Source organism: Ananas comosus, linkage group 13, assembly GCF_001540865.1.
Source record: "Ananas comosus cultivar F153 linkage group 13, ASM154086v1, whole genome shotgun sequence".
Lineage (NCBI taxonomy): Eukaryota > Viridiplantae > Streptophyta > Magnoliopsida > Poales > Bromeliaceae > Ananas > Ananas comosus.
In genome coordinates, this window is record NC_033633.1 from 5,522,651 (window position 1) to 5,545,131 (window position 22,481).

General features: G+C 38.6%; 2 protein-coding genes across 2 annotated transcripts in view; one reads left to right on the forward strand and one right to left on the reverse strand.

Moving 5' to 3' along the window:
• LOC109719752 lies at positions 5,228 to 17,677 on the forward strand. Its single transcript, XM_020246559.1, has 2 exons — positions 5,228 to 5,590; positions 16,408 to 17,677. The coding sequence occupies exons 1-2, from the start codon at positions 5,485 to 5,487 to the stop codon at positions 17,229 to 17,231; spliced, it is 930 nt and encodes a 309-aa protein (XP_020102148.1). The 5' UTR covers positions 5,228 to 5,484; the 3' UTR covers positions 17,232 to 17,677.
• LOC109719254 (magnesium-chelatase subunit ChlD, chloroplastic) overlaps positions 19,469 to 22,481 on the reverse strand; it is an 82,258-nt gene continuing 79,245 nt past the window's right edge. The window contains exons 12-15 of the mRNA XM_020245827.1: positions 22,017 to 22,151; positions 21,761 to 21,919; positions 19,871 to 19,991; positions 19,469 to 19,796 (exon numbers count right to left, since the gene is read on the reverse strand). Coding sequence (XP_020101416.1) covers positions 19,711 to 19,796; positions 19,871 to 19,991; positions 21,761 to 21,919; positions 22,017 to 22,151 — 501 coding nt within the window. The 3' untranslated portion in view covers positions 19,469 to 19,710. The remainder of the gene's footprint in view (positions 19,797 to 19,870; positions 19,992 to 21,760; positions 21,920 to 22,016; positions 22,152 to 22,481) is intronic.

Genomic DNA, 22,481 nt, shown 5'->3' on the forward strand with positions numbered 1-22,481 from the left:
TCGGCGATTCGTCGAGCCGGTACGAAGTTATTAAAGAAACGGACGTTTAGACTTCGTTTCCGCCTGGAGGGTCGAGGCGACATCGTATACTCATGAAAACGGATTTGAAGCATCGTGGCACATAACCGAAGACCTTAATTTCCGGATCGTGAATTGGAGGCCGTTCGGGTGGTTGCGCGAGAGATCGGGCTAAACCGGGTGCCGGGTGCCGCGGGAGGCCGATTGCAAGTGTCGACAAGCAATCGGAATGCGAAATGAGGTGGGNATTGTATTTCTACAGGTACTTTGACGCTTCGTATACAGGGAAAATTCCTTTGTATACGGCGGATTTGTCGGCGTGCCCGGGAACGAGACATCCGGGGCGTGACATAACTAGCATTAGATGTTGGACTTAGATCCCGACCTATAGGTCGGTAGGGGACATTCCATGTTTGAGACATGGCGATTGAGAGCCTTGTACTATGGATCATGCTTGCTTGCCATTGTGCTCATTCGCACATGCTTGTGAGGGTCGCTCCCCACAAGCCGACACTCCGGAGTTGGCCTATGCAACATCGTGCTCTCCTGTGCGGGATTGGGTGCCGAAGTGGATTGCCGTGGGGGAGTGTATACTACCACGGGGTCATTAGGCGTAGCACAAGCCGGACTACCTTGTATAGGTCCTTATGAATTGAACAAAAATACTGAATTGTATTAGTACAATAGTCACTACTAGATAGTGTGCATTTATGAGATGATATAGCATGCTTACTCATATAGAGTAGTTCATTATCTGTTGCTTACTAATAGTAGCATTAGAGACTTTATCATTCTATTGTTTACTAGTTGTTTATTGTTTATATCATGTTATAGACATACATGCTCTTTATTTATACCTCATGAACCTAGTGGTGTAATTCGCTGAGGTCGGCGGCTTACCCACTAGGAACTATTGACTAATAGTTCTCATGCCCTATTTATTGTTGTTTTATTTGCAGAGTCATCCACTGCGGGAGAGGCTAGGGATCGCGGCAAAGGAGTCGCATCTAGCTAGGCATAGCTTGGAGTCCCGCTAGGTGATCACCTCTCTGTTTTGGTTGTGTGGACGAGGGTGATGTTTTACTCGTGTATAGAGACTACCACATGTATATATAACTGTTTTGTGACCGTGTGATGTAAGAGTGATGTTGGAGGGTTGTATTTGCAGTTTTTATACTCTTGCTTCCTATTGTCTTTAGTGGATATTGTAGATCTTACACTCTTGCTTTTAGTACTTCTAGTACATTTTGTACATTCTATGCTCTGATACCATGTTAGACTTTTCTATTAATTATTACTCTTCTAGTATGGTTTTGGTAGACGCCTTGTATACTTTGGCTTCGCTTGGTTCGAAAATTAGTAGGAACTAGTTATACCGGGGATAGGTACAAGTATGAATTTTTGCAAGAACAATGGTATTTTTTTGTTTGGATGAAAATATGAGTATAAGCTGCATGGAATTAGAAAAATTGTGTTTGGATGGTTATTGGGAATAAAAAAAATAAATAAATTGATGTTTATAAATAAAAAATAATGATATTACCCCTATAATTGAATTTTAATTTTTAAATTTTAAACTTATAATTTTAAATTGAAAATTTTAACTTTTAAATTTTAAAATTTGAAATTAAAATTTAAAATTTAAATATTCAAATTTATAAATTTTAAATTTAAGACCAAATTTAAATTTGAAATATGTAAAATATCAAATTTAAAATTTAAAAATTTATAATATCAAATTTAAATTTTAAACTTTAAAATTTACCATTTACAATTTTAAATTTTAATTTTAAAATTACAAAATTTAAATTCTAAATTTTAAAACAAAACTCTATCTCTCTCTCTCTCTCTCTCTCTCTCTCTCTCTACCCCAGTGGGTGGGAACAAGCTTGTTCCCAAGCTTGTTCTCACCTCGGGAACAACCTACCCTTACCGGGTTAGGTTGTCACACCCCAATAATCCAACATCGGATAGGAATGGGGATGTGATTGGGTATATAAGAGACTTAGACACTAGTAATAATAACTGGGCTTAAGCATTTTGGGCCGGTGGTTGGGCCCAACGAGTTATTATTGCTAGTGCGCCGGATCGTTACATTTGATATCAGAGCCAATCACTAGCCGAAAATGTGTGGCGAGTCTCGGCCGAGACAGGGTCTGAAAGACAAGGTGATAGGCTATGCCGGAGTGGCTATGCCAGGGTCTGGTTGATAAGGCTAGCGAGACGAGTCTCACATCGCCTGGTGATCTTCGGTGTGTGTGATTGGACTGACAAGGACGTAAGAGTCTTAACGAGAGGAGTCTGTCATACCCTAATAATCCCACATTGGATAGGAATGAGGATATGATTGGGTATATAAGAGAATTAGATATTAGTAATAATAACTGGGCTTAAGCTTTGGGCCGGTGGTTGGGCCCAACGAGTTATTATTGCTAGTCGGCTGGGTCCTTACAAAGGTAGGAACAAAAGTTCCTACCTTGCCAAATTTTGTTTGGGTATAAAGGGGGGGATACCCCCTATCCCCCCCTTTATACCCGATCCAAACACACACTTTAGGTATATGACGGGTTTGTATATGTACCGAATAGGCTTCTGCTGTAACCCGGGCGTGATATATTCAATGTCGAAAAGAGTTATATCATCTATTTGGAACCAAAACGAGAAATAATATTCGTGTTGTGTTCAAATCATATGGCAAGTTTCAAATTTCTCATTCACGCAATTTATCGAACAATTGCAGAGCAAAGTGAGACGCCCCAAAAAAACAAAAGATTAGCTACCAATCATGAGTCCAAATGACAACCCATTCGACCAAATGAAGCATAAATTAAGCAAAAAAATGATTTAAGGATTTGAGGAGGATTACCTGAGATTGAGAATAGAGGGGTTTACATTATTAAAATAAAGTTACATAGTTTAAAAAAATTTGCACTATTTTAAGTAAAAGTTGCACTATTTGAGACAGAAAATTATACTCTTTAAATGAGAGTTACACTCTTTAGGCCAAAATTGCACTCTTTAGATAAACTTTACACTTTCTTTTTCTCTTCTTCTTCCTCCTCTTCCTTCCTCTCATCCTCATCTACATCCTCCTCCACCCCCATCCTCTCCCATTTTTTTTTTCTTCTTCTTTTTCTTTCTCATCCCCAAGCATCATCCCCGACAATTAAGTAAAATGAACTTCGTCTATGAATGGTGGTCGACGGCGACGTTCTCGACGTACCACTTTTAGGTCTGGATGAGGCCGTCGCGGGGGGCGATCTTGGGCTTCCAGCCCATGGTGGCGATCTTGGAGCTGTCCATGAGCTTGTGCGGGGTGTCGTCGGGCTTAGTGGGGTCCCAGACAATCTTGCCCGACGATGTCGTGGACCATCTCGGCGAGGTCGCGGATAGAGATCTCGGCGTCGCTGCCGACGTTGACGTGGTCGAGGTTAGAGTAGTGGTCCATGAGGAAGACGAGGATGTCGGCAAGATCGTCGACGTGGAGGAACTCGCGGAGCGGGGCGCCGGAGCCCCGTGGGGCGGCAGCGAGCTTGGCAAGGTGGAAACAGCAGAGGTGGAAAGGGTGGAAGCAGCAGAGCTTGGCAAGGTGGGAGTGGTCAGGGTGGAAGTTGTCGCGAGGGCCATAAAGGTTGGTGGGCATGGCGGAGACGGCATCAAGGCCATGCTAGAGGTGGAAAGCCTAGCAGAGGTCAGGGATAATGCCCGGGATTAGGCCCGAGAGGGGCCAGCGAGGTGGCGGCGTAAGCTATTGTTAGGGTTCGTAGGAGGAGGAAGAAAAAGAAGAAGGGGAGAGGATAGGGGTGGAGGAGGATGAGGATAAGGATGAGAGGAAGGAGGAGGAGGAAGAAGAAGAGAAAAGGTAGTGTAAAGTTTACTTAACGAGTGCAATTTTGATCTAAAGAGTATAACTCTCATCCTAAAGAGCGTAATTTTTGTTTCAAATAGTGCAACTTTCACTTAAAACAGTGCAAAATTCTTTTAAAACAATGTAACTTTATTTTAACAGTATGATTCCATCATCTTCTTCCTTCTTATATGATTTTTGGTCTTTTTTGTAGGAAAAAAATATTTTTTATTTTTATATTTTATTATTCTTATTTTTTTTCTCTATAGTTTTTTTTTTTCACAACCTTTTACTTGCCCTCTATCGCAACCATAGCGACATCGTCGGAGGCGAGCTCGCTACCTCCAACGACGTCGCAGCGTTTCGGCGCGCGGTGGAGGAGAAGATCCTACACCTTGACGTCGCCGTACCTAGTGGAGAAAGAGGGTCGCGGCACGGCCTCAACAGGGTCGGAGGCGAGGAGGGTGGGGGATGCGCGGGCAAGGGCCAGGGCGTGAGAGCAGAGGCGACGCGGGCAGTTTCCGCCTCTGCCTCCATTGCCTTCTTCGGAGAGGGAAAAAAAAAGAACGAGAGAAAAAAAAAAAAAAGAAAGAAAAAGGAATAAAGGTATTTTGGTCAGTTTGATGAAAATTCAAACCAAATCTCTAAAATCGAAAAAGACGGTCTAGTTTTGCAAAAGCTCAAAATTTATGAATTTTTTATGCAAATTGCCCTATTATTATTATTATTACTACTACTACTACTACGACTAAAATTTCATAAGAGTTTTATCGATTCTTGATTTTAAGGGTGTAAAATATAAGCATTTTTCTAGCCAGTAAAATAAAATTTTTTGAATCTAACTATCCATGTCTAAAGTAACACTATTGGTACACCCCAAAAAGTAGTATATATTTTACACCCGCTCCAACCAAAAGTCTTTAATTCTTTACCTGTCACATCAATTTTTTTATTTTTATTAAAAAGTATTTTAATTTTTTGTGAATACTAGAATGGTAAGTGTAAGATCTACAGTCCTTTACGGATATATATAAGTAGAATTTTGCTCAAAAACATTATTTATTTTTTATATTTTACTGTAGGCAATTATATGATAGTTAGTTAGTTACAGCCTTACATGGAACTATTTCAACCTAGAGTTCAAAGCCTTACTCGATCTGGAAACTGACGGACGCATAACCGACTTGCGCAGGTGATAGTCCGAAAGCCGGCTCACGCACTAGCGCGAATCTAAATGCGAGCCAGACAGCTTGTGGCAAAGCCGCAACAAAATCAGATCGTTCGTCGCATCTTGACGGAGTCTCCCGTCCGTCCAAAACCTACGCAGCGAATCCAACTCCCCCTATTTATTATATACACCGACGTAACCCACCTCAGAGAAGGAAAAATTAATTATTATATAAACAAAAACGAAAATAGTCGAAATATACGAGGATCTCCCCCAAATCTCTCCTCTCCGAGCCCGCACCAATTTCTCTCTTATATTTCGCAAGTTTAGGGTTTTCCCTTCTCTGGTAAGATTTGGGATTCAGTTTTTTCATCTTCTCGATCACTTGAATTTTGGGGGAAAAGTTGTGATCTTGGAGAAGAAGCAGCGGCAGAAGCGCTTCTCGCCGTAGATGGGGGAGTGGAGAGGTTCGTGGGATGGGGAGAAGAGGAATCATTATAATTACAAGGAACGAAACAGCGGGGCGAGCAATTCTTGGAGGCCCCCCAATCCAACAGGTATGCTTGGAAATTTTTTTCTTTTTTTTTTTTTTCTTTTTTTTTTTTGAAATTTCTTTTATTTTTTTTTTTCTTATGATGTTTCTTATTTGAATGTTGATTTCTTAATTGCTTTGGGATTTTTCCTTCTCTTCTAATCCGATGATGAGTTTATTGCCCTTTGTGCTTTGTGGTTAGGTCATCTGATTGTGGTTATGTTATAAGATCATCTTGTTGTGATTAATATGAAACAGGTAGGAATTTTGGTGGTTTGGGTGGGGACGGATTCTTTAGATTTCTGTTAGGTTAATCTTGATTTTTTTTTTTTTTAATAAAAGATATGCTTTTGTTTGAGAATTGAGGTTTATGTTTCAGTTCTTTTATTAGGTTGTTAAAGTACTGGACAAAATTTCTGCATCAATTAGTTCTTCTTGGAGATTTTGGGCTTGCAGGTATGCGTGTCGTGGTTAGCATAAAATTAGGTTTCTATGATGCCTTTGCCACATCCCCCCTAGAAGTCGACTCTGATCATCAGGCAAGTCTGAGAAGGGAGGGATTCTACGTGGGAAGTGAATCTGCCGAGTCAAATTGGAGGAGGAAGAAGCTCGTGCACTTGATAACGAAAGAAAGGTGATACTCTCTTTGCACTAATAGAAATGCAAAATACAAGAGAGGAGTTGTTCTGGCGTACTAATAGAAATGCAAAATGCAAGAGAAGAGTTGTACTGACAACCGGTGGGTTGGCTTGACGGACATGGCTGATCTATCAAGCGTTGTTGTGATGGACGTCGATCCCAGCTTTCGACGTCTGTGATGGTGTGGATTATTAGGTCGTGAAGATGGACACGAGTCCTTGCTGTGCAACGCAGATGGAATCGGTCAGTGCATTGAAGGCGTAGATGGTTATGACGAGGCGGGATGTCCTGGATGTAGGAGGAAGGAGACTACATTACTTCTACTCCTAAAAAAAGCCTTTAGTTCTGCCTACTCCTAAGTTACGTCACTTCTCCTATAGTAGAAAGAACTGATTTCTATAGTGGAAAGGGGCCCCTTGCCCATGGAGCTTCATTTCTTTAGTTAGTAGTTCTAAGGACCAATGGTGCCATAATATTTGATTCATTCATGCCTGCAACTGATTAATGATGCTGCAGCACCTGCCTAATTCGAAATTGTCATTTCAGGAAAAAGGACGTTCCCTACAAAAACATCACGCCAACAACTTAATGACACAGCATGGGATCCACCATACTTGAATTGTCGTTTCCAAAAGATAAACTATCCCTAACGCACCCACTTTTGGCCTATTATACAAGTCTTGTGATAGTAATGCTCCACAAATATAGGAATGTTATGTTGTCTCTTGCTGTTGAGTTACCAAGAACCTACATATAGGCTTCGTGCTTGGGCTTTTTTAGTCGATGTATTTGGCTGAATACCATAAATGGCAGTCTGCATTGCATGTGCACCAACATAGTTCTTCATGTTGGCAACGTGCCTCTCATGCATGTTAGCCTTCGACTGATGCAGAACAAAGTTTTTAGCTAATGGAGAAGCAAGGATGTGTATCCATTATTAACGGTGGATTGGCTAATTATATGTTTCATGGGCTGAAATGACTATACATACTCAAGCTGAATTTTATTTGATTGTATGCCTAATTGGNGGTCGCCTATATGTCTAAGAGTAATGGTTTTCTAATTGATGCATATAGTTGATGTTACTTACTGTTGAGATAAAATGCATAATGACATATAATGTGTTAAATGCTAGATGAATGTATGAGTTAATTGTCACATGAATGCATGAAAATAATGTTATAGTAATATGTTAGAGGTAATATGCATGTTGATAAATTATGGAACATGTTGGATGGCATATGAATGATTGGTATATATATGTAGACATATTGTGGAATATGATGAATTAGTGCATGTTGATTTATTGTAGAATATACTAGATGAATGTATATTGACAAATTGTGTATTATGTTAAATGACACATGCATGTTGAACTTCGGTCGATAAACTCTAGGTGAATTAGAGAACTCGACATTGGAAAACAATGACATATGAACTATGATATGTGACGTGGACAATCTATATATATTAGATCGAGTGGCATATGATTAGTATAGTGGAAACACTTATGGCATGTTGAACACTTAGAAAACAAGTGTGGCATGAGTCCAAGAATATAGTAGTGTATATGACACAAGTGATAGTAAAGAATGCAAAGAAAAGAATGATTGAAATATTATGACATTTCAACCCTAGAGTTATGGTCATTTGAGTATAGTCTTCCTAAAGTTAAGGAATGGATTGAACTTTGAGTCCTCAAATGTAGGATTGATCATACTCACTTTTAGTCCTTGCTCGAGGTTGTGGTAGCTCTCCCTCGGGCGATGTGCTCCGGAGTCGACATCACTGGGTTGTAGCGAGTATCTCCCCAGAGGACGGTCCCATCGGGTCGTAGCGAGTATCTCCCCGATTATTGGGATTTTGAGTTGGTGAGTTTGTTGAGGGTGAAACCTTCGGGTTAGCTAAGAAATTGGGTAACAAGCACATGAGCTGTAGCAATATCCTAGTTGAGTGGACTTAAGGCTGAGGTGCAAGTGAGACGTCCTTCGCCTCGAGCCTGGGTTTACGCGGTACTCCGCGAATGATTGACTCGAGACCGAGTCGGGTGGATAGTTGATAAAGGTAAATGAGACCATATGATCAGAAGTTTAATTGATATGAATCTAAAATAGTGGAATAACTTCGAAGTCAATTGAATGAGTTTTGAATAGCAGGATTAAAGTAGTATCGATTGAACTACTAATTGGTTGCATAAATCGCATGATTTTCATATTGCATGGTTGTGAGGCATGACATGTATTTCAATTATCGCATATATATATCTGTTGGATATTTGTTGGACTAACATGTTGTAGTGCCTCCTTGGACCTGTGGGTCGAGCTCTTCCCTTGGGTGGCCGTACCCACTGGGAACTATATTTATATAGTTCTCACCCCCGTGTTGTTTTTGGGGGTACAGGTTCCCACGTGAGCGGCGCGGCGGCGCGAGGAGAGGGTGTAGCTCCGTAGATAGCGCACTACCACCGAGACCAGAGATAGCGGTACCCTGAGTCGGTCTTTACTCAGAGCATAAAAAGAATATAAAAAGAATCAAGTTGTAATAATTTGTAATAAAAGCTTGATTGTATTTAGAAGTTAAATGTAATGTGTAATTATGATGTAAAATATATCTAGTGAATGTGAATGCTTGTAATAGCAAGTAAATTATGTTTTTGACACTTTCTTATGCAATCTTTGATTGAAATGTGTTCCTGGTTGGAACTTTGTACATTGTATTGATTGCGACGCCTTGAATGTACAGGGGAGACTCTGTCCGCGGTACCGAAAAAACCCTGTCCGTTCGGCGGTCTGTCGGCGTGCCCGAAACCTGCCAAATAGACGGGCTCGGGGCGTGACATCAGAAAATTATGAAAATTGGAGAATATGTTAGAATTATTTTATGAGGCTAGATTTAAAGTTTCATGTCATTCTGACACCCGAAATGTGGAAAATAAAATCCGACTGCNATTTACAGGCAAACTCGAGTTTGAACTGTCAGTCTGAGCCAAAATGAATTACTTTCTTTAAAATTAGAAAGTCAAAGCTGGTGTAAACCAGTGGCTTTCGAGATGGCTTGACATTAGAGATCGTGAAGGGCAGGCGAAAAATATCTGTATCTGAGCTACAAACTAAAGTGAATAGTGTTGAGGGTGTTAATTATAAAAGAAGCATTTGCTTCTTCTTCTCCTTCAACCGAATGCACACACACACACAACACACACGCACACATGGTGGGAGAGAGAAACTCTCCTTTCTCTCTCTAGATTCCTCCTCCAGCTCTCTAGATCCATCTCTCAAATTCAGAATTTTAGAGAAGATGATGTTGGAGATGAAGTTGAAGCTCTCTAATGGTGGAAGCAAGCTTTCCAATGGTGGATTTAGCTTGATGAGCATGGTGGCCTAAGGTGAGATCTCATGATTAAGCTAGGATTTCAATTAAATTCTTTATGTATGAGATTCTATTAGCCTCTAATGTGTCGTTAGCATGTTTTCTCCATTTAAATTGGGTTAATTGGAGCATGTGTAGAGGCTAGGTTTGAAATGGTGAATTTCTAGGGTTTGAATTATATGCTCTAGAATTGAATTTAGAGGAACCCTTAGATGCTAAATGGATGACTATTGCATGAATTAAGAGGTTATATGTTGATTTCTTACAATAGTGCATCCTAGGGCTTAAAGTGGGGTTTTGTAAAATGTAAGGGCTTGATCTAATTTAATCTGATGTAAACCTAATTGCTAGGTATACGAATGCGTTGGTGAAGTTGGTTCGGCGATTCGTCGAGCCTACGTGAAGTTATTGAAGAAACGGACCGTTAAAGCTTCGTTTCCACCTGGAGGGCCGAGGCGACGTCCTAAAATCATGAAAACGGAATCGTGAGCTCATGACAACTAACCGCGCATCTTTAATTTCCGGATCATGGATTGGAGGCTGTTCGGGTGGTGGCGCAAGAGTTCGGGCCGAACCGGGTCACGGGTGCCGCGGGAGGCCGATTGCAAGTGACTACAAGAAATCGGAGTGCAAATTGAGGTGGGTTGTGCTCACCGAAGCGACTAGGCCGCCGTTATGTCTAAGAGTAATGGTTACTATTGATGCATACATGTGTAGTAGTAGGTTGCAAGAGATAATGTAGATGCATGAATCTTATGCTTGATGTTGATACCTACGTATGAAATATGTATGTTGATACAATGAGGAAATGCTAGATGATGCATGTAGTTAACACCAAGAGAATGCATGTTAATTACATAATGTAAATGCTAAAGAGGATGCATGTTGCATATTATAGAAATGCTAAGTGAATGCATATGATATGATATAGAGATGCTAGAATGCATATGTGCATGTGACTGGATTATTAACTCTAGAGTGAGTAGAGAACATGGCAAAGGAAAAATACTAATGTGTAAGGCTCGATGGGACAATCTATGTATATTAGATCGAGTGGCATTTAACCTAGTGTCTTGAACATAGGTTGAACATGAATGATATGAACCTAATGTCGTGAACCTAGGAAAGATTGAGTGGCATTTAACCTAGTATTAATAAACATAGGTTGGTCAAGGGTGGCATTAAACCTAATGTATTGAACTTAGGTTGAGAATTGAACCTAGAGTCAAGTAAACCTAGGTTATGACTATAGCGACATTGAACCTAGGGTCAAGTGGACTTAGAAGGAAAATGACATTAGACCTAGTGTTAATGAACCTAGGCTATGAACATATCGACATCGAACCTAAAGTATTAACTTAGGTTGAACGAAGACTTGGACCTAGATAGGTGTCACGCCCCGGGACCCAGCGGGAGCCCGCCCGGCGCGTGCCCAGACCCGCCATATGTCTACAACATATAAGGCGTCTAAAAACAACAATAATAACAGCAATAATAAAAGACATCTAGAAGTATCAGAGCATAATAAATGTCTAAATGCTACCACAAGAGATAAGGATAAAACAGTAAATCCACTAAATAANTGTTTCTTATTTGAATGTTGATTTCTTAATTGCTTTGGGATTTTTCCTTCTCTTCTAATCCGATGATGAGTTTATTGCCCTTTGTGCTTTGTGGTTAGGTCATCTGATTGTGGTTATGTTATAAGATCATCTTGTTGTGATTAATATGAAACAGGTAGGAATTTTGGTGGTTTGGGTGGGAACGGATTCTTTAGATTTCTGTTAGGTTAATCTTGATTTTTTTTTTTAATAAAAGATATACTTTTGTTTGAGAATTGAGGTTTATGTTTCAGTTCTTTTATTAGGTTGTTAAAGTACTGGACAAAATTTCTGCATCAATTAGTTCTTCTTGGAGATTTTGGGCTTGCAGGTATGCGTGTCGTGGTTAGCATAAAATTAGGTTTCTATGATGCCTTTGCCACATCCCCCCTAGAAGTCGACTCTGATCATCAGGCAAGTCTGAGAAGGGAGGGATTCTACGTGGGAAGTGAATCTGCCGAGTCAAATTGGAGGAGGAAGAAGCTCGTGCACTTGATAACGAAAGAAAGGTGATACTCTCTTTGCACTAATAGAAATGCAAAATACAAGAGAGGAGTTGTTCTGGCGTACTAATAGAAATGCAAAATGCAAGAGAAGAGTTGTACTGACAACCGGTGGGTTGGCTTGACGGACATGGCTGATCTATCAAGCGTTGTTGTGATGGACGTCGATCCCAGCTTTCGACGTCTGTGATGGTGTGGATTATTAGGTCGTGAAGATGGACACGAGTCCTTGCTGTGCAACGCAGATGGAATCGGTCAGTGCATTGAAGGCGTAGATGGTTATGACGAGGCGGGATGTCCTGGATGTAGGAGGAAGGAGACTACATTACTTCTACTCCTAAAAAAAGCCTTTAGTTCTGCCTACTCCTAAGTTACGTCACTTCTCCTATAGTAGAAAGAACTGATTTCTATAGTGGAAAGGGGCCCCTTGCCCATGGAGCTTCATTTCTTTAGTTAGTAGTTCTAAGGACCAATGGTGCCATAATATTTGATTCATTCATGCCTGCAACTGATTAATGATGCTGCAGCACCTGCCTAATTCGAAATTGTCATTTCAGGAAAAAGGACGTTCCCTACAAAAACATCACGCCAACAACTTAATGACACAGCATGGGATCCACCATACTTGAATTGTCGTTTCCAAAAGATAAACTATCCCTAACGCACCCACTTTTGGCCTATTATACAAGTCTTGTGATAGTAATGCTCCACAAATATAGGAATGTTATGTTGTCTCTTGCTGTTGAGTTACCAAGAACCTACATATAGGCTTCGTGCTTGGGCTTTTTTAGTCGATGTATTTGGCTGAATACCATAAATGGCAGTCTGCATTGCATGTGCACCAACATAGTTCTTCATGTTGGCAACGTGCCTCTCATGCATGTTAGCCTTCGACTGATGCAGAACAAAGTTTTTAGCTAATGGAGAAGCAAGGATGTGTATCCATTATTAACGGTGGATTGGCTAATTATATGTTTCATGGGCTGAAATGACTATACATACTCAAGCTGAATTTTATTTGATTGTATGGCTAATTGGCCAAATAACTTTCTTACTTTTGGGTAGGTCAGTCCTATATTATTTTTAGATGCTTACTGCATCTGTTCCTAGGAGTGCTGCTACAACTGTTAGCTGAATTAGCATAGGTGGTTCGGCCTTACATGGTGGAAATGAACACCGCTCGGTAAGTCGGCGACGATATTTTTATAATCCAAATTCACTTGTTCCTTGATTTTGTTCTAGGCTGGAGTAACATTCGGCCTCTTAATATAATTGGTTAAGTGTGCGGAACTCACTTGAAATTGGCCAAAAATGGCCATCGTACATAACTTTGATGTTGTATTACAATTTTCGTAATATAAGTTGATTTAGTTCTTGTTAATGTCACCTTTTATATTGTTAACAGAATTGCTCTATTTTTTTGTTTCTTTGTGTAGTAAAAAAATTTATTTATTAGCTATTTTAACGATTTAGATGCTACTTTTATATTCCAACTTTAGGCCCAAGTTTTATCTTGAATTTGGTATTGTGTTATTCTTTGCGCTGAAGCAAGAGACGTGGCGTGAATTTCTTTTGCCAGTAAACCGAAACATCTTGACTCATAACCAACAGTTCGGTTCAGTTTCTCAATTTCATTCTACCTTCTTCTCACCATCACCTCTCCCGCATAGAGATGAGAGGCTGCCTTGCTGTCAGAGATCAGTTAGAGATGGAAAATCTAGAGTTAGTATGGAAGTCATCAGGTGACTAAGATTATTCAATTGCGGTTGTTTACTATGTGAATGAGTGCACTCAAAACAAATTAGATTTATCAAATCTGGGTGCAATCTAAACCGCCATACATATATTTGCGACTAAATGCAGGATTTTGTTTTGTGTGGTTGGATAATGCTGGATAATTAACGAATGAGGAATTAAAGCAACAACAAGTGAGGGCTTTGGAATGATAATAAACCCCAGATTTCTTCTTTTATATTGAGAACTTGGTAATTAAAGCTTTCGATTGATCCATCATCCACAAGAAAGTGTACGAGTTTGTAACATAATACCCATTGGACATTATCTTTGTAGTTATATGCTGGCTTTTGCTAGGCACATTAAGATAGATGACCGGTAGGATTGTTTTTTTTTTTTTTTTTTTGGGTTTCCATTTGGTTGGAGGTTGCAAACTTATTTTATTGATGGAATTTAAGGCTAAGATATGCTAGGTTGTTGTGGAGGCGAAAGAAGAGGCTTCGAGTGCTACTGAGGTGTGTATATGATGGATGTACATGTGATGATTCAGAAAACTGAGCAAGACTAGCTGGTCGGACCGCATTAAATTGGGAACCGGCTCGACAGCCGGTTTAGACATAGTACTGAAAACCATAGTAGGAGTTCAACCAAATACGCTGGTTAGCTGCTCGAACTGGCTAGATTACCACAATCCAACAAACCAGCCGGTTATGTAAACTAGTGACATATTGTAAATTAATGTGCTAGAAGCAGAATTCAATCCTGCATTAGCCCAATACAACCTAGCCACTCTAATCACTTGTCCATCCAAACATACTTTCTTAAAATATATAGTGAAAATCTATTGTATAAGTTTAAAAAAGTTACTTCTTTTAAAAAATATATATTTATAGATATATTTACAAATAAATCTATATATTTTTATGTTTATTTATTTTTATGGTTCAATACTAGTTCAGCCTCGATTGAACCTTTGAACCTTAAACCTCTACCATCACCGGTTCAATGACTGGTACAGAATGGAGATGTGCTGGTAATACTTCATATAGAAGACTATATGTGCTATAAAGGGGATAAAGGTGGTTGGATCTTGATTTCTTTGTTCTGTAAGGTTGTTGACCTCTTGCGAGTATGAGTGAAAAGGGTCGTCAAGGTAAAGAAGGAAATAGCAGGAAAGGAGGAGGGTGCTATGGTATCGTGGGTGGAATTATTACGAGACATAAAGATGGTGGCAGAGGGAAGAAACATAGAGAAGAAGTAAAACGGGATCGGTGGAGAGAGAAGTATGAAAAGCCATACGGAAATCTAGCACATGGAAGACACTTTTTGGCTATTTCTATGCAGCAAGATATAGAATCATCACCTCAATTTTGTGAACATAACTTTTCTTTTTGCATTGTAGGAATTTAAGTGTTTTTGACTCCTTTTTATTCAATTTGATGTCTCTATTTACCCTGTCTGTATGCTGGCTAGTAGCATTGGCCTTTCCTTGTTCCAATCTATCAAATTCCAAATAATGAAGCAAGAAACCTCTTTCATGTCCATTTTATTGTTTATTAAATATTTCATCAATTGTCATCAGCTGCTAACATATTTGACACTTGATAGGGATTTTTTTTGTGTGAATTCTATGCGTTGATTCTCACTAAAATATAAATACGTTGTGCACCTTTGTGTGTTGTTAAGTGGCTATATAAACTAGGTAAAATAATATCAGAGCAGATTATAGAAAAGCCAGAGAGCTAGAAACAAAGAAACTATGGGTTGACCAATCCAATCGGGTTTAAACCTTGGCTCCAGCCCTGAAATATCTACTCTGCTCTAGGATCTAATTAGCCTAAAAGTTACTCAATGAACTTCATCCGAACTAAAGGTCACTAAGACTCAGAAAGTGTTAAAAATGAGAAATGGCTTCAAATTTGATGTCCTCATTAAAACTTCACGATGGTCTCCTTTCTGTGTTCCATGGACTTTCTTGGATTCGGAAGAGTCACTTTGACTAGTGCGTGATGGAGATTTCGACTTGCAATGAGGTGTGGATATTCTATTAATCATACAAGTTGCTTAGTTAGAATGACTAGTGTTCTGCCCAAGTTCTAACAATGCTCTCTTTTTCTTAAGGTTCTATGCTTCTGTTGTCAATTGATTTCTTGTCCTGCAATTTCTTCAAAAGTAATAAGGGTCTTAGTTCTCCCTTGTAATGTATCTTATTCCTGGACTGCCAATATTCTTCAATAGTTGTTGGTTTTTCTTTTCCACAGAATATTGAAATTCTGGCTCATTTCACTTTAGTTCTTTCAGTACCTTCTCTATACTCATTTTTCTATGGGACGAAAGGAAAAAAAAAAATGGAAATATTTGGTGAGGATGCTTCTTAAACTTCTTTCTCCTTTAATTTGAAAATTTCCAACATCTGGCACTGCAAATCTACTCTCTTATAGAATCATAATTTGAGTTGTAAAAGAAGTCTGGTGGTTTACTAGGTTTGGTTCAGTTCAATATTCTAGATTTGAAGCTGTTCTTTTTAGCAAAAAGTTGTTTTTGAGCTTGTAAACACTAGATTCATTCGTATGCATGTCTCCCCACCATTACCGACATTTTTTGGAGAAACTGCAAAACTCCATATTCTGACTCACCATGTTCTGTTTATTCCCACTCTCAACTGCTCCTTGGAACCTCCTAACATCCACCTGGGACCATCCTATCCGTGATACTTCCTGTTTCTGCAATATGGTGCAACTTTCGTACATAAACCTTCAAGTACAATTCACTTGATTCAAGATAATTAGCCCTATGATCAAATAATTGACTCTGCAAAGTGCATGAATTTTACAGTTGATGTATTGCGTCAACATCTTTTTGTAACTTGGCAGAATATTTTCTTCATATATATATATATATATATATTTTTTGCAATCATATACGGTTGTTACAAGATATACTTTCTCCTTCAATTGTTCTTGCTAACACTATTTCTCCTTTATTTAAATTTTCAGGTCCTGAATATTTTTCTGTTCCATTGTGGGAGAAAAAGTTTTGCACTTATGTTTGCGACATACCCTGGAAAAGGCTTTGTGAAACCAAGAGATTTATGAGCATGTACAAGAATATTGTCCAGTGGGATGATTCTGCGGCATTAGAGGCTTTCCAGAATGCAAAGGCCCGGTTCCATGCAGAGTATCATGGCCTACATTGTGATATCCCTTTACCTAATCCGGATATGTACATCGATGAGGTTGACCCAAATGCAATAATCGACCCCGATTTAATTGCAGATTTGGAAAGTCAGCCACCTGCCCCTGCTGATAGAGATAACTCTGCACCTAATGGCTGGGATTCTTTTACATATACAGATAAGCCAATTCCTGCTACTGGGTGGGATGATGCGGAGCCAAATGCAGTTTCTGATCAGAATCAGTCAGTAAATTGGGATATTTATGTAGAAAAACCATCTCAAGCTACTTTTTCTTCAAGTTGGGATGTAAAGGATGAATCTCTCAACGCATGGAATTGCAGTAGTCGCGGTTGGGGTGAGGGTAATGAGCAGCACAATTCTTGGGCTAGTAATAGAAGGAATGATAATTGGGGCAATGTTAGAAGTGGCTCGTGGGGACATTGGGAGAATAGAAACAAGGAGACGAGTAGAAGAAATGGAAGGAAGAGAGACGGAGGAGGTGGCCGGTTCTATGCAAGAGTTACGAAACCAAAGTACCATGAGGTGGATGGTTATCAATCTAACAATAGCTGGAGAGGTTGTAGAGGGAGAAATAACACAAATTCTGACAAGGTTGCTTATGCAAAACCGCCTCTCGCTATGTAGCAGTGAAAGGCCAATGAATTATTTTCTGGTTGGCGTACCGAGTTCTCTTTTCTCGCAGTATATGGCAAGTTATAATGTATAAAATCAAGTTTATTTGTGATGGGCCTGATAACTAGGGTTCCCATCTATTAGTTGGAAGAGTTTTGGCATATTTTGAGACGTAGTATGTCAGAAGCAGATGATGATTTCAAGATGGTATCTGCTAGTACCGAACGTTATGTATGCACTCAATTTTGTTTCTGGCGTTCTATTAAAGCATGTTTTGTATTGATAGGGTGTAGTCCCAGATTTATTAAATGTTTTCATATTATAGGGTAGTTTATTATGGAAGATTAAGATTTTGTTTCATCTATTATACGATTACTTTGTCTGACCTCTTGGATTCTTTTTAAAGCCAGAGCAGTATGAATGTGGAAAGCAATGATTTTTATCGCTTGCAGCTTAAATTAGTTGTTCAACATAACAGGGCATGTCCTCTGTATTCTGAAAACTCGATACTGATATAATGGCAATGTTGATTCTATGCAGCCAGAAACTGCGAAATTATACCGTTGTAGCATGCAGTCTCTTGCTTGTGCAGGTTGGCTGAGCTATAGATGTATAACACATCATCACACCAAGAGAATTTTTTTTAAAAAAAAAAGGAAACACCACTTAAAAAAACGAAACACCAGTAAAAAAAAATTTTTAAAAAAAAAGGAAAAAAGAAATATCCACCCTGCTTGATGCTTTTGCAGCTTATAATCATGTAATTCAACGAATGGTATTTCGCCCACTTAGTTTCTATTTTAATTTTGGAAAATGCTACCTGTACACCATTATTTGTAGTGTACATCCTACAACTGGAGAATTGGTGGTTGAGATTAAATGATCATCATGGGCTAGTATAGTCTAATTTTATTTTTCTGAGGTTCCACACATTCCCTCCGAAACTCTCTGCCTCGTGTTCTGTGAGCTCTAAGCTCTGTCTTGCACTCTCGCCTCTCTCTCGCGCTCTTGCCTCTCTCTCTCTCTCTCTCTCTCTCTCTCTCTCGCCTCTCTCCTCTCTCCATCGGGCAGGAGTTCGCCTTTCACACTGCAGTTGTTTCATTCGACACATTCTCGAGCTCTGTAAAAAACTTTGCTCCAACCTTCTCAGAGCTCTCGCTCTTGCCTCTCTCTATTGGTAGTAGCTCACCTCTCGTCACTTGTACGATGCTCCAAACCACTCCCCTGTCCATCACAAGACCTACCACTCGTTCATTCGCTCGTAAACGCTCGAAATTGGGAACGATTTCTAACCTCTCAGCCACAACCCAAACATGGGACTCTTTTAATTCCTATAATCTTGTTCTTTCAATTTTTTATTTAATATAAAATTTCTATTTTTAGGGTTTAGGGTTCCATCTGAGCTTTCACCTTTGCCGTGCTGCTGACTTCATCACTAAATAGCAGATCACTCAATTTTAGAATACTACTGGGATATATTATTTTTTCGTTGCATTTATATAAATTCAGGGTTTAGAGTTAGGGTTAGGGTTAAGATTTAGGATTTAGAAGTTGCTTCCACAGTCGCACACTTATACAACATGCATTTTATTAAATTTTATTCGGTTTAGAATAGAAACATGTATTCATTATAAATATAAATTATTACGGCATAATAGAAAATAGAACAGTACTGTGAGGTTTTTAAATTTTATTTGTTTCAACGTGGAACATATATTCATTACAAATATACTCTTAGAAATTGATAGAATAGTACTACACAAATTTACTAGTATATATTATTTTGTTTGTTTCCATATAATTCATAATTTAAAATAAAGGTTTAGAAATTTTCACTTGTATACAACAGTCCTACACACACAAACATACTATTTATAGACGACACATATGATTAAGTTTTGTTCGTTTGAATAGAAAACAAGTATAGGAAACACATATTAATTGCTAATATAGATTCCGATCAATCTTTTGTTATATGCTTACTTGTTTCTGATTCGTTGGCTTAGTTGTTTTTGATTTGTTGTTTTAATTGTTTCTAATTCGTTCGTGTAGTGGAATTTGTATTTTATCATTTTTCTCTAGGGTAATTCTTTGTTAGATTCCGCAGCGTTGTTTATTTATAGTTCTAGCAGATATGGGATGTTTGTTATGTCTCGGATTTGGACCATGACAAACTGTAAACAGAACAAATCAGAAAATATTGAATACATTGGAGAAAGCTCTAGCAGAGCCAGTTGATCAAGGTGAAGTAGAAGCAATAACAGATCGTATAATTGGCCTAAAAAGTTCAACAATGCAATAAATTTGTGACAAATATATAGATAAAACAACTAATATGGTACATCCGCCAACATGTTTGTCTCATTGTATTCATGCTAAAGGAACGCGAAGCTCGAGATGATAAGAGAGGTTTCTGAGAAAACCCCTAAATAAAGTTGTCCGAAAATTTGAAGGAATAAAAAAAAAAAAAAGACAATTAGGAAGATACAGATCACGAACTTTTCAGGACAGATAAAGCTTCCTTTGTTGTAGCAGAGATTACAGCATCAGAAGCATTTGGCAAGTAGTAATATTTCCCTGCCAGATAAATATAAGGTTTAGCTTTCTGGAGAATGATTATATTATATCAGGAGTATCAATTACTGAACTACCTTGGGCCACTCTTGCAATTTCCTTGGCAAATCCAGTAGATACAAACTTGTTTTCGGTGTCAATAACTAAAAGTGACATCCCTGCTTTATATATTTTTCCAGCCACATCTAGTATCTCGTCCTTCAAGAAAACGAACAGCATTGGCTTATTGAACGAACAAAGATAAAAGGCACAAAAAGCTCCTATTAAGAGTGAGACTTAATAAACAGTACGAAGTTTTAAGGAGACTAGAAAAACACATATACTTAGTTGAATGTAAAAGGCTGTATATTGATTAAGGTAAAGAAACATATCTTCGCTTCTTTAATAGCTTTGTTCGCCTTGTTGAATCTGACAGTATTGTGAAAGTTACAGCAAAACAATATATAAATAAATAGTTTATTTTGATTTAAAACGGTGTGTGTGACTAATAACTTGAGATGCCATTCTGGTGCTTTTGCTTACTCGAGTTTTAAGAGACGAAAGCAAATAGATCTCTGTGAATCTGGACATGCAAGCTTCATAAAATCAAGCATGATCCACACTGCCTTTCTATTGATTAGTGCCAAAATTTAAGCTACAGCTGCTATTACTGTCTCGTTTAATCATGTCTCTAATATGAGCAGCCTCTCCCTCCCCCCACCCCCCTCCCAACTTCAATTACCAAGCAACATGGAAGTGGGTGTGGCGAAGACTCTTGTATTTTCCTTCAAGCGATAATGCCATTTTAGATAGTCTTTGACAGCCAAACATACTAGCTGGAATTCACTAGTTTCACTCAAATGGATATCCTAGATAACAAGGCAATTAAATGAAATAAAGCTCCGACCACTAGTAATTTGGACTTACAGTTGAATCCAGCATGGGAATAGAGAACTCCTTTATAAGTGAGTTATTTTCAAAGGTGGTCAGGGTGAAAAACATTGTTGTGATAGATGCGGACGTGAATCCAAAAGATGAGAGTCGTGCCTCTCCAAGAGAAGTGCATTTTAAGATGGTCGGCCTTCATTATGATGAAGAAATATAATGTGTCTTCATAAATATTAGAATTAACATGGCTTTGCTTGTTAGGTGGAAACTAAACTTTGAACCTTGCAAACTACAATAAAGGATTGTACTAAGATATCGAATAGAGTAGGTCAATTTGATGGTCAACATTCAAGAGTCAAAAGAAAAAACTATCTCGTTACACCCCAATAGTCCCACATTGAATAATATAAAAGAATTTGAGGGCCACATAAATGACTAGCACATTAGTACGAATGGTTTGGACTTAACGAGTAGCTTATACTAGTATGTTAATCAAGTAGTGATATATCAGATTAGTTGCCAACTGAAAGTGTGCAAACTAAGTTCTGTACAAGATATAGTGCAATACAATGGGCTTGGTGGGTGCCTCTTCAACCGCTCGGATCAACCTTCAAAATCACACATCACCTGGTGGTTCCAGATCATTTGTGTGATTGAGACTGACAAGGATGTTAAGATCAGAACGAGAGGAGTTTGTGACACTCCAATAGTCCTATATTGAATAATGTGGGAGAGTTTGAGGGCCATATATACAACTAGCACATTAGTACTAACAACAAGGGCTTGAGCATTTTGGAATTGTGATTGGGCCAAAGAAGTCGCTAATACTAGTGCAGTAGTTGGTTCATTACATATTTGAACTATTGCACTAGGAGATAATCCGTACTATTTCCTTTGTTAGGGTCACATATTTCAGTATGTTCAGCAGATAACGGCAATTTCGAAGAATATATGATTGATTAAAGCTGCTCCTGACAAAATTTAAATTGTAAGCACTATATGGAAAATAATTTCTTATGCCCAGTTTAAGATTAACACAAGTGGAAACAATTGCCGTACTTTAAAGTTGATATCTATGTTGCTATCGGAAACAATGGTACCTTTAATTCTTGAGAAGAAGGTTTAGGTGCATCAACAGAAGCTGCTTCTGGATCAGTGGATCTTTTAAGTGATACGTTAGCCCTTCCATCGGTAATTGCAACAATCATGATACGTCCAACATCCCCACTCTTTTCAGCATTTAGTCCAACTCTGACAGCCTTATGGAGTGAACCTGGAGTTAGTTATCCAGGAAACATAGAAAACAGAAAACACATTCCAGACAACAATGCATATAAGTAGTGCTTAATAAATTACCGTGCTAAGACCATGAGCTAATGGAGAACCACCACCACATGGTAGTCTCTCAAGACGCTTCCGGGCCATTGCTATTGACCTTGATGGAGGCAGTAGGACTTCTGCATAATCTCCACGAAAGGGAATAATAGAAACCTGGGTGAAAGAAATTAAAGATAACTTAGGAAACTTGGATTGGAATGAAGGCTAAATTGGGTTGAAAAATGAGAAACTTATTTACTAATAATAATAACAGACAGTTATAATCGGAAATTAATGCTAGCACTTTTTTTTTCCATTTGAAAGCAGGTAAATGAATAAATGTATCTGTTAGGATAATTTCTTCCTAATTAGATGTCCACAGAGAGATACTAAGGGCGCGTTTGGTTCAAGTTATGTAATATTACAGAGTATTTTGATATATTCAGATATCTTGGATTTCTAAATGAGACTACTACTTATGCTGCATTAGTGCATTTGGTTTAA